Source organism: Populus alba, chromosome 1 (assembly GCF_005239225.2).
Source record: "Populus alba chromosome 1, ASM523922v2, whole genome shotgun sequence".
NCBI lineage: Eukaryota > Viridiplantae > Streptophyta > Magnoliopsida > Malpighiales > Salicaceae > Populus > Populus alba.
The window spans coordinates 2,314,255-2,329,035 of record NC_133284.1 but is presented as its reverse complement, the minus strand read 5'-3'; the positions used below and the strand labels follow the sequence as shown (position 1 = coordinate 2,329,035).

Here is a 14,781-nt window from a genome sequence, read left to right as displayed (position 1 = left end):
AGATTTATAATAATACGGTGGAGGTGGAGATTTCAATGGCGGAAGTGATGACTTGTAATAATAATATGGTGCTTGATGATGCTTTGGTGGTGGTGGTGGTGACTTGTAATAATAAGATGGATGTTTTATATATTTTGGTGGAGGTAGGGATTTGTAATAATGTGGTGAACGCACCTTACATTTTGGTGGTTGTGATTTGTAATAGTATTTAGGAGTATATTTCGATTGCTTTGTTGGTGGTAGTGACTTGTAAATATAAGGTGAGTGTGTCACATATTTAGGTGGAGGCGGTGATTTGTAATAACAAGACAAATGCATCACAAGTTTTGGTGGTGGTGGAGGTGACTTGTACTGGTATGATGAAGATTTTTCATGCTTCAAAAGATGAGGTTTGTAATGGTGTGGAAGATGAGCAACATGTTTTGGTATTGAAGGTAACTTATAATATTATGAGTGTTTGTAGATGAGTTTGGGGTGGTGAGGTGGCGGTGGCGGTGAAGAATAAATGTAAGGCTGGTAGGCAACCACAGTACTAGTGGCTATAAGGCAAAATGCCACTGCATAAACAGGCTGTAAAGGCCAATTCCCCGGCCTTCCCCAAGTACCCATTTCTAGGAATTGAAGGTTGATATATAACCTGAAATTGAATTCTTAGAACTGTAATTCTGTGACTTGCATAAGCTTCTGTAACCCTTTTATATAGTGATCTTCCGTGTTGTTTGGTGCATTTATGTGTCAACCATTAGTTAGTGGCATCTCAATCAGAACTACTTAAGACAAGAGAGTTAATTGTGTTGGCCATGATGAAGTCAAGAACCATACGACCTAAAAGTCCTATACCTTGCCATACACAAGGGGTAGAAATTCATATACACAATTTTGTTGGACATAATTGACTTGTTTATTTACATATAAAATAAAGTTCACTTGTTAACATTCGATTTGTTTTGAAAGTGATTAGAGCATAGATTGAACTCTCTCGAACGTTTCAATCCACTATTCGGCCTATATCATATCTTTACTTATAAGTCAAATTAAGTACATGACCTCTCCTATATTTCTTTAGAGTATTTCTCATTTGTTGGTGCCTACCTAAACACATGCTTTTCTGTTATTTCTCACTTGATCCAACATATTATAATTAATACAATGTGTTTTCCAAAATAATGTATACAATAGATACGTAATTAATCAATCCTAGACCAAAATAAGTGTATAAAACTATCACATTGTCTCCTAATTTATATTAATTCATACATTGTTTTACTGTTTAGAAAGTCATTCAATAGACTATCATAGATTAGAGGTACTGGCATACATGGCTTAGGTTAAAGTAAAAAAATAATAATTTGGAAACCCACATCGTTGTTTTTAAAAACAAACACATACTTGGGACTTACGAATTACTCTTTTATGTGCTTCCCTTGAATTAACAAATATATGTCTTCGGAGTTTTTAATAGAAAAAGACACAGCAAACAATGAAGTCAATGTAGGGCCAATAGACATTTAATAAAAAGACATTGATTTTCAAACTTGGAAGAAGCAAAATTATGTAATTTTGGCAGAAAGAGAAATGTAATGTGGTATTTATCCTTTCAAATGCAATTACAACTATTACATTGCAAAATGGTACAAAGAAATGTTACAATGATCACTTCTCCGTACAAAAAAATTCACCATGGATATACAATCTCTATCCTTATTACACAAGACTGATAATTTAAACAAATTAGGAATTTTTTTCCGTAAACAACAAAAGAAATGGAAATAAATAGCAACTTATTGCATGTTGTTACACTTCAAATTGACTCTACAACATCTTAGTAGTGTTTTGGTGGTGGGGGTGATGCATAAATGTATGGAGGAGGTGGAGAGTGAGTTGGGGGTGGTGGAGACTTATAATAGTAGGGTGGTGGAGGTGATGGCGATGGTGGTGGTGGTGACTTATAGTAGTATGGAGGTGGTGGTGATGGAGATGGAGGGGGTGGAGATGTGTAGTGGTATGGAGGTGGGGGAGACTTCTTTGGTGGAGGAGGAGATGAGTAGTGGTATGGTGGAGGGGGGGACTTCTTTGGTGGAGGAGGAGATGAGTAGTGGTATGGAGGAGGTGGCGACTTCTTTGGAGGAGGAGGAGATGAGTAGTGGTATGGTGGAGGGGGGGATTTCTTTGGAGGAGGTGGAGATGAGTAGTGGTATGGAGGAGGTGGCGACTTCTTTGGAGGAGGAGGAGATGAGTAGTGGTATGGTGGAGGTGGCGACTTCTTTGGAGGAGGTGGAGATGAGTAGTGGTATGGAGGTGGGGGAGACTTCTTTGGAGGAGGTGGTGATGTGTAGTGGTATAGAGGTGGGGGAGACTTCTTTGGAGGAGGAGGGGATGTGTAGTGGTATGTTGGAGGGGGAGACTTCTTAGGTGGAGGAGGGGATGCGTAGTGGTATGGTGGAGGGGGCGACTTCTTAGGTGGAGGTGGGGATGAGTAGTGGTATGGAGGTGGTGGGGACTTCTTTGGAGGAGGAGGGGATGAGTAGTGGTATGGTGGAGGGGGAGACTTCTTTGGGGGAGGTGGTGATGTATAGTGGTATGGAGGTGGTGGGGACTTGTTTGGAGGAGGTGGGGATGTGTAGTGGTATGGTGGAGGGGGAGACTTCTTTGGAGGAGGTGGTGATGAGTAGTGGTATGGAGGTGGCGGAGACTTCTTTGGAGGTGGTGTGGATGTGTAGTGGTATGGTGGAGGGGGAGACTTCTTTGGAGGAGGTGGGGATGTGTAGTGGTATGGAGGTGGGGGAGACTTCTTAGGTGGAGGAGGGGATGAGTAGTGGTATGGTGGAGGGGGAGACTTCTTTGGAGGAGGTGGTGATGAGTAGTGGTATGGAGGTGGGGGAGACTTCTTTGGAGGAGGAGGGGATGAGTAGTGGTATGGTGGAGGGGGAGACTTCTTTGGGGGAGGTGGTGATGTGTAGTGGTATGGAGGTGGCGGGGACTTCTTTGGAGGAGGTGGGGATGTATAGTGGTATGGTGGAGGGGGAGACTTTTTTGGAGGAGGTGGTGATGAGTAGTGGTATGGAGGTGGCGGAGACTTTTTTGGAGGTGGTGGGGATGTGTAGTGGTATGGTGGAGGGGGAGACTTCTTTGGAGGAGGTGGGGATGTGTAGTGGTATGGAGGTGGAGGAGACTTTTTTGGAGGTGGTGGGGATGTGTAGTGGTATGGTGGAGGGGGAGACTTCTTTGGAGGAGGAGGTGATGTGTAGTGGTATGGTGGAGGGGGAGACTTCTTTCTCCCCTTCTTTGGAGGAGGAAGTGATGAGTAGTGGTATGGTGGAGGGGGAGACTTCTTTCTCCCCTTCTTTGGAGGAGGAGGTGATGAGTAGTGGTATGGAGGTGGGGGAGACTTCTTTGGAGGAGGTGGGGATGTGTAGTGATAAGGTGGAGGGGGAGACTTCTTTGGTGGAGGAGGAGATGAGTAGTGGTATGGAGGTGGTGGAGACTTCTTTGGAGGAGGTGGGGATGTGTAGTGATAAGGTGGAGGGGGAGACTTTTTTGGTGGAGGAGGTGATGAGTAATGATATGGTGGAGGTGGTGATTGAGATGGAGGTGGTGGAGATTTATAATAATAGGGCTCATATGCCACCACACTGGTGGCTACAAGGCATATTGCTATGGCATGTATCATTGGGGACAAATGCCCCGTCTTCCCCCTGCTTTCCATCTTTAGAACTCTTGCTTTTTGTGTTTGCATGTTTAGCATGGATGCCAGCCCTTTATATAGTGATCTATTCAATCATTGCTGAAAAAGATGTGTTTTTTAATGATGTATACAGCCTGGAATAAAGCATAAAATTAAGTTTCAAATCTGACTGAGGTACACCTTCTATATTCTTGTCTTTTGACTACTTCTTGGTGGTTTCCCACGCATGTAGTAAACCTTGAAATTGTCAGCTAGAGAGCTGGTGAGGTGCCATAAAATTCTTCGTTTGAACTGTGAAACGCGTTCGTAGCCAAATTGGTATTGTTGTAGCCCATTACAAAAGATAACAAAGGTGATTATCAAGAAAAATTAAGTCAAAGACTTCTATCTTACAATAAAATTTGGTGCCATTTCTCATTTGGACCTGGTAAATCCTTGCAAAATGGCTGAACATTGTACTGAAAGGATTATTTCGGAAGGTATCAAGTTACTTCAACACTAGCTCTATAACAAATCTATGTTTGATCCAAGTAAAATATCTCACCGTCGTCGGTGAAATTGATAAACAGATTGGCACAATACATTAAAATATCCTTTAAGAGCTAATGTCCAACAGCTTATTAAAAAATGCCAACTAACTCTCATGGAGTTCATGAGGTTTGTGTCAGTCCATGATCTTTCTTGACTTTGTCAAGCAATTGGACAACATGAAAAATCAATATTGCTGGTTTTGAAAGTCTAACCAATTGATTTCTTGCTAAAATGTCATTGTAAGTTTTGACATTAATTCCATGATTATGCCCACCTATTTTACAAATTTTTTAGATTTATTAACGGAATTTTCTATCAATATTTTTGCTATTGAATTTTCTGTTGATATTTATACTCACAATTCGTGGGAAAGAAACTTGCCGGCATGATCACAAATGGAAATAATCTGTTGGAAAATTTATATACATTTACTGAAAATTTCAACTCAATAATAAAATTGACAAAATATAAAAGGAACTCATTAAATAAGTTATTATTTGTTTCATCACAAAACACTTAAGTTACACATTCAAATTAAATTTCATTAATTTACAAACAAATATAATTTTACAAAATCTCAAACAAACCCTAACATATACAAATAATATATTTATACAACAAATTTCTATGAGAAAAAGTTATAAAACAAGTAAGCATCCAAACAATATATATATATATATATATATAGTATAGAAATATACAATAAAAATTAATATTTTAAAATTATATCCATGTCCATTTGTATTTGTAAATTTTTGGTAGTGCTAGTGATGTTTAAAATTAAGGTTTAATTCAGTTGCAACCCATCCAGTCTCTACCTCCATGGACAAGGAGTTTGCACTAGCTTCCTTAACGTTTGAAAACGAGAAACCATTAATTGCGAGTAATGGTTGCAGGAGTGGAAATAAGTTATTATTTTCTTGTTTGATTGGTCAATATGTATATATATATTCCCATATATTTATTACCCTATTAAGGACAAAAGATTGAGAGTATTCTATCTCATTGCAATCTGTATATGAAAGTGAGAAGATTCATTTCGACAAGATATGATATTATTTATCACTGCAACAAAATATTATTATTATTGGAAGGCTGTGTATTCGGTGCAAGTACTTACGGAAAATTTGAAGGTTCATCTGAAGACACACACAAAAAAAAAGTCTGACATATTGAGGGAGTTGGTCAGTTCACACGCAATGAAAGACGTGACAATGCAAGTTCTTATGTTTGTGTTTGTTAACTAGGGAAGTCAAAAGAGATTGGCTCTGACTACCCACGTATATAGCTGTATACAACTTTCTTCACTTACAATATTATCTTTCTTTTTATTTAACAAACACTACATGGATATCTCTAATTCTTGATCGTCTTAGTATTTGAATTTGTTAAATAATTATTGCAATCCAAAACTTAAGTTATTGAATGAGTTCTAATAATAGTTTTTTATACATCTTATTTCACATTTGACTTGATATTTTTTTGATTTTTTGGAAACAACCAAACTTTACTTCCTCGAAGAAAATTAATGGTAGACAATTGTTAATGACTAGTTCTTCTTGGTTAATTTTTCAATTCCGTACATAAAACAAACTTGAAATCGATCAATTCGTCTTTGGAAAAATGAATAGATTAATTTTAAATATTATTGCAACCTCTTGACGACCGGATCAATAATATAAAGTGCCTCTGTCAAGTAAGTCATGCCACGGCCCATTTCAGTCAAAATTTTGATTGTTGTGCCAGGCTGAATGTTTCTAGCTGGAAACTTTCAAGTCATAATGCCATGCATTGATATGAAGTTTTTCCATTTTTTTACTGAAATAAATAGCTAAATTAACATGCTGTCTTCTAGACTAGTGCTCTGGTTTCCTGTACATGATGTACTCATAGATAATATTATATGTAATATTCTCCCATACTAAATATATATCTAAAATAGTCTTGGCTGCTACCTCTTCACTTCCTTCTTCAATAGAGACGTCTACCAATTCTTCTTTTTCTCCTAAGTTTTTTTTGGTAATTTTTTTCTTTTCGGTTTCATAATTTCAAAGAAATAAATATGATATTCTCACTATGATCACCAAATATTTTAGAGTTTTTTTTGTGCCCACCTCAGCTAAGAGGACTTTGAACACTAATAATTTGTTCCTCCCTAATATCCTTCTTTAAATTTGGTAACTGTTATTTCAATTTATATCAGTCATTGTTTTAAGGATCTTTCTACGTACACAGACTCCTTTTTGCCTTCATGTTTATCCATTCTTTGTTCTATATAAACTCTTTTTTACATAAGTTTGGATTTCTACAAAGTATAATCCACAATCAAGTCTGTTTGTTCTCCCTGTCCTGAACTTTATCTCTTCTTGGTTGACATTGAACTTTACCAGTTAAAAGTAATCTATTGTATGCAATATACTATTACATAGTAGCAATCTTGTAATCCAAAAGAAGTTTCAATTCCTATATTTCATTGTCGGTGTATTTTATATAAGCTTTTGTAATGCTGTTACTTGTTTTTACACCTTGTTGCTGTTCTCCGTAAGCTATCTTGGTCTCTGTTTTTTTTTTTTTCGAATCCACTTGATTTATTAAATTAAAAAGAAACTATAATTATCAGATAACAGGGTGGAACACGAAATTATGAGTGTCCGATATAATTTAAAAAACTGTAAGTTGGCAGAAAACCAAGGCTTTATCCACATGGCATCGATCTTCGTCTTCCTACCTTGCTACCATTTTCTAGCTGCTCCATTTTTTGCAGCGGAAACTTTTTCATATCTCTCACTTATTATATCAATATTCCATATTGATTAGGAATTGAGGATCTAAGTAGTTTATAAATTCCAGGTATCACAAATCTCTCTTCAAAAGGCGTTGTCATAAGGCGAAATCCAGCGTGAGACTGTGAATCCAAACATGAGACAGTAGTTTTTAAGAGGTCAGTCATGTAACAAATTTAGGCAAACGTTATTACTCACCATTTATAAACTCCTTCTCCTTCGTTGCTTTTAAATAAATACGTTAGCTGTATATGTGTGTGTGTGTGTGTGTGTGTGTCCGTATGAATTTAAAAGATCTGATAATTAATCAATAGAGTTCATATATATATTATTTTCATAAATGCAATAATTCATCTAGCAAATATAAACAAGAAATCTCGCTATTGGAAATTAAACTACAGCAGCAAGAAGAATTGGTTCGTGTTCTTGTTCGTTTAGTTGTAACTTTTAGCATAAATAAATTATTGTTAACCTCAATAATGGGCTTTCAAACTTAAATGATTTGGAACTCTTCCATTTTCTCTAATCTCACTTTCACATGGAGCTTTTATTTCCTTCATATTTCAACAGAAGAGACCTCACAAGACAAATGATGACTACTGGTGAAAAAAGCGAATTATTCATTGCTTATTAGTCAACGTTTTTCCCAGTTCGTCCCCTTTTGTAAGACCAGAAATAGTTGATAACATTATCTAGGTTGCATTAAACTAATTCTGGGATTAGTCAATATATTCCCAGTTAGGATCGCCTGTGTAGGACAAGAATGGATAGCCGATGCAGGTTGCACCTAGTGTGTGTGTATTTAAAAAATAAAAGCCCACTTTTTTTTATCATCTTTATTATTATTTTAAAAGTCCTATACCTGGCAGCACACAAGGGGTTGAAATTCACTTGAGTAATGACTTTTGGTGTTGGAACTTAACTTGGAATGACAAGTGATCAAAATTACTTGGCAAAAAATAGATATTGTCAGAGAAGCTGATCCAAGAAGAGGTTAAACTGTCAATCATCTTTGTTATGAATTTTTGTCATTTTGTATTTTATTTTGGGATCACATCTCATCCTTTAACGAAACAAATATTTTCTTTGTTTTTTTGTTGTTTTGCATGAAAGCATGAGATGTTTCTTTCAAAGGTTGTTTTCATAAAATATTTTGATCAAGCTCCAACATGCAATTAAAATTGATCAATTCTGAAGATTAAAAGTATTTTGATCACAGAAATGACTCGATGCTTGTTGAAATGACATGAGGTGACTAAGAAAATTTTGAACTCACACATAAAACTGAACCACACATCATGTAGCTAAGTTTTAGCAGTATGCATAATGACACATAGTGGATTCAATAGTTATGGACTCGTGAATCATGATTCTTACAAGTCCAAATCATTACACTGGACGAAGTCAAAATTTATCGATTATAAATGACCTTACTTGAAATGAGAAAAGACCATTGTTGTTATCCCTTCACTTTCTAAAGATTATATCCCTTGTGATCCCCATTTGAGCCTGATAGAATATTTCATTTCAACAAAGAAACCCTGACTAGAATCACACTCCACACTGGGGGCAAATGAGAGACATTTTGAAGACAGTGATAGAATTAATTGATAAAAAGAAGGTTAAGATTGGAAGCCCAACAATGAAAAAAGAAAAGAAAAGAAAAAAAAGAAACCAAAGACTAAAGGGCATCCAAGAAAACTTTGAGAAATGCTATATAAAAGCTAAAAAAAAGAAAAAGAAAAGAAAGGGAAGGAGAATGCTCGTCAATTCTAAGAGGGGAAAAAGAGGTTTCAATTGAAGAAAGACACAACAAATGCTAAAAGTCAACACAAAAAAAAATCAAGCTTCATGTCTTTTAGTGTGTACATGATAAAGCCTCTAGTATCTTAAAAAAAAAAAAATTAGATTGGTTATTCATCAAAGAAAAAGTTGGATTAGTATTATGACATATGTTAAGAGAATTCTGATCTTTGAGATTAACAAGGTTATATAAAAAAACAACGAGAGAAAAAAAGATTGATAAATAATTGATGTTGATCCTAGGTTCTTGAAACTCTCAAACACCTTTTGAGCTTGTAAAATTCTTTTATTTCATATCCATGAACCATAACCTGCATTACGTGCTTTAAAAAGTTATTTTTAATTAAGTAAGCAATCTGAACCAATAAATAGTGGAAATTATGGAACTGTTTTGTGGTATGTTGGACTTGCAATGGTCTATGCCAAAAGGAAGATTTCAGTGCGTATCTAGTTGGCTAGTAACAAATTGGTTTTCCAAGAATTGGGATACAATGTTTGAGCTAATTCTTCCCCGTCTAGTTTTATAGTTGCAGAAAATTAATAGAAACTTTATATACACGAGATTGAACTTATTCAGAGATTCAGAATGTATTATAAATTAGTCGAATAAGTAAAGTTTTTATTAGTTAATGATTACAAACATGATTTTTGTAAAATATTTCATACTTGTTTCTTCTTTCTTTGTTTTTCCTTTGTAAATGAAGAATTGTAATTTTCTTTTTTCATGGTAATTTGCCATTGGCTTTTTAACACTAGCATCTATCAATAAATTCCTTGATTATTATAAATAAAAAAACAAGGGGTAGAAATTCTTATACCCAATTTTGTTGGACATAATTTACTTGTTTAATTATACATAAAATAAAGTTTACTTGTTAACATTCGGTTTGTATTGAAAGTGATTAGAGCATAAATTGAACTCTCTCGAACGTTTCAATCCACCATTCGGCCTATATTATATCTTTACTTATTTGTCAAAGTACGTGACCTATCCTATATTTCTTTACAATATCAAGATAACCATGTCTTAGCCTAGGGTTTTGACTAGCCTAGCTAAGACAAAAGGTTTCTTCGCAGTTTGTACTGGAAAAAGACACGGCAAACATGAAATCGCTTAGGGCCAATAGACATTTAATAACAAGACATTGATTTTCAAACTCGGAAGAAGCAAAATTATATAATTTCAACAGAAAGAGAAATGTAATGCTATATTTATCCTTTCAAATGCAATTACAACTATTACATTGCAAAATGGTACAAAGAAATGTTACAATGATCACTTCTCCGTACAAAAAAATTCACCATGGATATACAATCTCGATCCTTATTACACAAGACTGATAATTTAAACAAATTAGGAATTTTTTTTCGTAAACAACAAAAGAAATGGAAATAAATAGCAACTTATTGCATGTTGTTACACTTCAAATTGACCCTACAACATCTTAGTAGTGTTTTGGTGGTGGGGGTGATGCATAAATGTATGGAGGAGGTGGAGAGTGAGTTGGGGGTGGTGGAGACTTATAATAGTAGGGTGGTGGAGGTGATGGCGATGGTGGTGGTGGTGACTTATAGTAGTATGGAGGTGGTGGTGATGGAGATGGAGGGGGTGGAGATGTGTAGTGGTATCGAGGTGGGGGAGACTTCTTTGGTGGAGGAAGAGATGAGTAGTGGTATGGTGGAGGGGGGGATTTCTTTGGAGGAGATGGGGATGTGTAGTGGTATGGTGGAGGGGGAGACTTCTTTGGAGGAGGAGGGGATGAGTAATGATATGGAGGTGGTGGAGACTTCTTTGGGGGAGGTGGGGATGTGTAGTGGTATGGAGGTGGGGGAGACTTCTTTGGTGGAGGTGGTGATGTGTAGTGGTATGGAGGTGGTGGAGACTTCTTAGGAGGAGGTGGGGATGAGTAGTGGTATGGAGGAGGGGGAGACTTCTTAGGTGGAGGAGGGGATGAGTAGTGGTATGGAGGTGGGGGAGACTTCTTTGGTGGAGGAGGGGATGTGTAGTGGTATGGTGGAGGGGGAGACTTCTTTGGAGGCGGTGGGGATGTGTAGTGGTATGGAGGTGGTGGAGATTTCTTTGGAGGGGGAGGGGATGAGTAGTGGTATGGTGGAGGGGGAGACTTCTTTGGAGGAGGAGGGGATGAGTGGGAGACTTCTTTGGGGAGGTGGGGATGTGTAGTGGTATGGAGGTGGGGGAGACTTCTTTGGTGGAGGTGGTGATGTGTAGTGGTATGGAGGTGGTGGAGACTTCTTAGGAGGAGGTGGGGATGAGTAGTGGTATGGTGGAGGGGGAGACTTCTTAGGTGGAGGAGGGGGATGAGTAGTGGTATGGAGGTGGGGGAGACTTCTTTGGTGGAGGAGGGGATGTGTAGTGGTATGGTGGAGGGGGAGATTTCTTTGGAGGAGGAGGGGATGAGTAGTGATATGGAGGTGGTGGAGACTTCTTTGGGGGAGGTGGGGATGTGTAGTGGTATGGAGGTGGGGGAGACTTCTTTGGTGGAGGTGGTGATGTGTAGTGGTATGGAGGTGGTGGAGACTTCTTAGGAGGAGGTGGGGATGAGTAGTGGTATGGTGGAGGGGGAGACTTCTTAGGTGGAGGAGGGGATGAGTAGTGGTATGGAGGTGGGGGAGACTTCTTTGGTGGAGGAGGGGATGTGTAGTGGTATGGTGGAGGGGGAGACTTCTTTGGAGGAGGTGGGGATGTGTAGTGGTATGGAGGTGGTGGAGATTTCTTTGGAGGAGGAGGGGATGTGTAGTGGTATGGTGGAGGGGGAGACTTCTTTGGAGGGGGTGGTGATGAGTAGTGGTATGGAGGTGGTGGAGACTTCTTTGGAGGGGGTGGGGATGTGTAGTGGTATGGTGGAGGGGGAGACTTCTTAGGTGGAGGAGGGGATGAGTAGTGGTATGGTGGAGGGGGAGACTTCTTTGGAGGAGGAGGTGATGTGTAGTGGTATGGTGGAGGAGGAGACTTCTTTCTTTCCTTCTTTGGAGGAGGAGGTGATGAGTAGTGGTATGGTGGTGGGGGAGACTTCTTTGGAGGAGGTGGGGATGTGTAGTGATAAGGTGGAGGGGGAGACTTCTTTGGTGGAGGAGGAGATGAGTAGTGGTATGGAGGTGGTGGAGACTTCTTTGGAGGAGGTGGGGATGTGTAGTGATAAGGTGGAGGGGGAGACTTTTTTGGTGGAGGAGGTGATGAGTAATGATATGGTGGAGGTGGTGATTGAGATGGAGGTGGTGGAGATTTATAATAATAGGGCTCATATGCCACCACACTGGTGGCTACAAGGCATATTGCTATGGCATGTATCATTGGGGACAAATGCCCCGTCTTCCCCCTGCTTTCCATCTTTAGAACTCTTGCTTTTTGTGTTTGCATGTTTAGCATGGATGCCAGCCTTTTATATAGTGATCTATTCAATCATTGCTGAAAAAGATGTGTTTTTTTTAATGATGTATACAGCCTGGATTAAAGCATAAAATTTGTTTTCAAATCTGACTGAGGTACAACTTCTATATTGTTGTCTTTTGACTACTTCTTGGTGGCTTCCCACGCATGTAGTAAACCTTGAAATTGTCAGCTTGAGAGTTGGTGAGGTGCCATAAAATTCTTTCGTTTGAACTGTGAAACGCGTTCGTAGCCAATTGGTATTGTTTTAGCCCATTACAAAAGATAACAAAGGTGATTACCAGGAAAAATTAAGTCAAAGACTTCTATCTTACAATAAATTTGGTGCAGTTTCTCATTTGGACCTGCTAAATCCTTGCAAAATCAAGTCAAAGACTTCTATCTTAAAAAATGCCAACTAACTGTTATGGAGTTTCATGAGGTTTGTGTCAGTCCATGATCTTATGAAAACAATCAATTGATTTCTTGTTAATTTGTCATTGTAAGTCTTGACAATTAATTCCATAATTATTCCCACCTAGTGAGGCGAAAAATTGAGGTTTAATTCAGGTGCAAGGAGATAAGAGAAACCATAGCAAGAGTAATGGTGTAGGAGTGGAAATAAGTTATTATTTTCTTGTTTGATTGGATATATATATATATATATAATATATATATATATAATATATATATATTATATATATATCAGATAAAGATCGAGAGTATTGTATCTCAGTGCAATCTGCATATATCATGGAAAAGTGAGAAGATTCATTTCGACAAGAATATGATATTATTTATCACTGCAACAAAATATTATTATTTTTTGGAAGGTTGTATATTCGGTGCATGTTATGGAAATTAGAAAAGGTTCATCTCAAGACAACAAAAAAATTGTCTATTTTGATTTCTGGATGAAATGTTTAAATCATTGTTTAGCATTACACAACACAGTAATAATTTTACATTAAATTTCAATTAATTGTTTTAAATTATTCCATCAAAAACTTAAGTTATTGAATGAACTTAACAATAATTTTATATTATTATTTAATAAGATGGAAAATTTATTTTAGAGAAGGAAATTTAACAAGATGGAAATTTCAATAATAAACAGTAGTAGTTCCCCTAATATAATTTATTGCAATTTGGTTTGACGACTGTACAATGATTGAGAAGAATTGCATTGAAATAAAGTATGGAGAGGAAAATCATCATGATTTTTATATTTATAAATAAAATGTAATTTTAGAATTTTAGAAAACAAAATTAATTGGGAAGTAAATTAATTTCTAGAAAAATTAGAGTGATTTTCTCTTTTATATATCAACTTTTGGCTATGCAAAAGACAAAAATAAATATTATCATTCTCACAAAGTGTGCACACAATATTGTGGTGTTAAGAATGCAGATTTCATTATAGACAAAACCGACAACTTATGTTGTCTGGTTTAGGGTTACTAGAAACTCGAATTTACTAGTATTATATGAATTCTAAATAAGGTTACATATGGTTAGTGATGTATTGAGGAAAAACTCGGACCACACCTTTAATGGAACGACTAAGTTAAATGTATTAACACCATTTAAAACATATTACTAGAGGTAAACAATCATTGTGTAGTCTCCACTAGATACTGCGAATAAGTAATTGGGATGAGGTGGGTTTTTATAATAGATGGTTTGTCTATAATAACTTAAATAAGAGATTTATTCTCATGAATAAATATGGTCCCTTTCTGAAAATTCATTATACGGCTCAATGTGCCCAAATAAATTCTTGTGGGAAAGAATCAATATATGCTGGTATTGACAGGGTTTGCTTATCCTAGAAGGCAAAGAGTTTTTCACAACTTGTATGTTATGGTAAAAAACTCCAATTAAAAAATTTGAAATGAATACCACCGAATAATTTTGGGCATTTTCAAATCAACTTCTGATATTTAAATGTCAACTTACTTGTTAGATTCAACATTTATACTAGAAATGTTAACCAATTATTATCCTGCAGTTAAACTCTCTTTTTTAGTAGGTTTTTGAAATATTAGTCAAGTTCTCATGGATTCAAATAAATTGGGTTATTAACTCCAAAAAATCTCATGCAAAGATATCTTTTTTGAATTTTCTTTTTTTGTACATATAAAAAATGCTATCACACAGCACCACACCACACACACACACACACAACACATATATATTATTATATATATATATATATATATACTATATCGCATCCAATCACGCGGCATCGGTTGGTGTATTTTTTCTTGTTATGTTTGCTTGATTGGTTCGTTAGGAGTCACACAAATAGTATTTAATTGAGGGCTACTAGGAAACCCGGGTGTATCTGGTCTTGTCAAGAGATTCATGGGTAAAGGATTATATTGTGGATAGGGAAAGTATTAACACCACCTAAACGCACCCTATCTGAGGTAGCTACTCCGTGACTTTAATGATGTTAAAGAAGTTTTAAAAATTTTATCTTTTCATCACAGATATTCCAAGAATACGACTTACGTGTAAATTCATAGTTCTTTATCGTGAGTTCAAATCAAAAATATTAAATTCTTTATTCTTCTTTGCGATTTTAT

The 14,781-nt window shown here is 36.7% G+C and overlaps 1 protein-coding gene and 1 pseudogene across 1 annotated transcript; both read right to left on the bottom strand.

Annotated features, from left to right (window-relative positions):
• Positions 1–1,558: 1,558 nt before the first annotated feature.
• On the bottom strand, positions 1,559–3,722 carry LOC118028790 (uncharacterized). The gene has a single exon (XM_035032489.2). The coding sequence runs from the start codon at positions 3,704–3,706 to the stop codon at positions 1,823–1,825; it is 1,884 nt and encodes a 627-aa protein (XP_034888380.2). The 5' UTR covers positions 3,707–3,722; the 3' UTR covers positions 1,559–1,822.
• A 6,229-nt stretch (positions 3,723–9,951) lies between these two features.
• Positions 9,952–12,171, bottom strand: LOC118028791 (uncharacterized; annotated as a pseudogene).
• Positions 12,172–14,781: the final 2,610 nt, after the last annotated feature.

Excerpts from the sequence above, each read along its gene's own strand:
- LOC118028790 (XM_035032489.2), bottom strand. The coding sequence starts at position 3,706 with ATGGAAAGCAGGGGGAAGACGGGGCATTTGTCCCCAATGATACATGCC.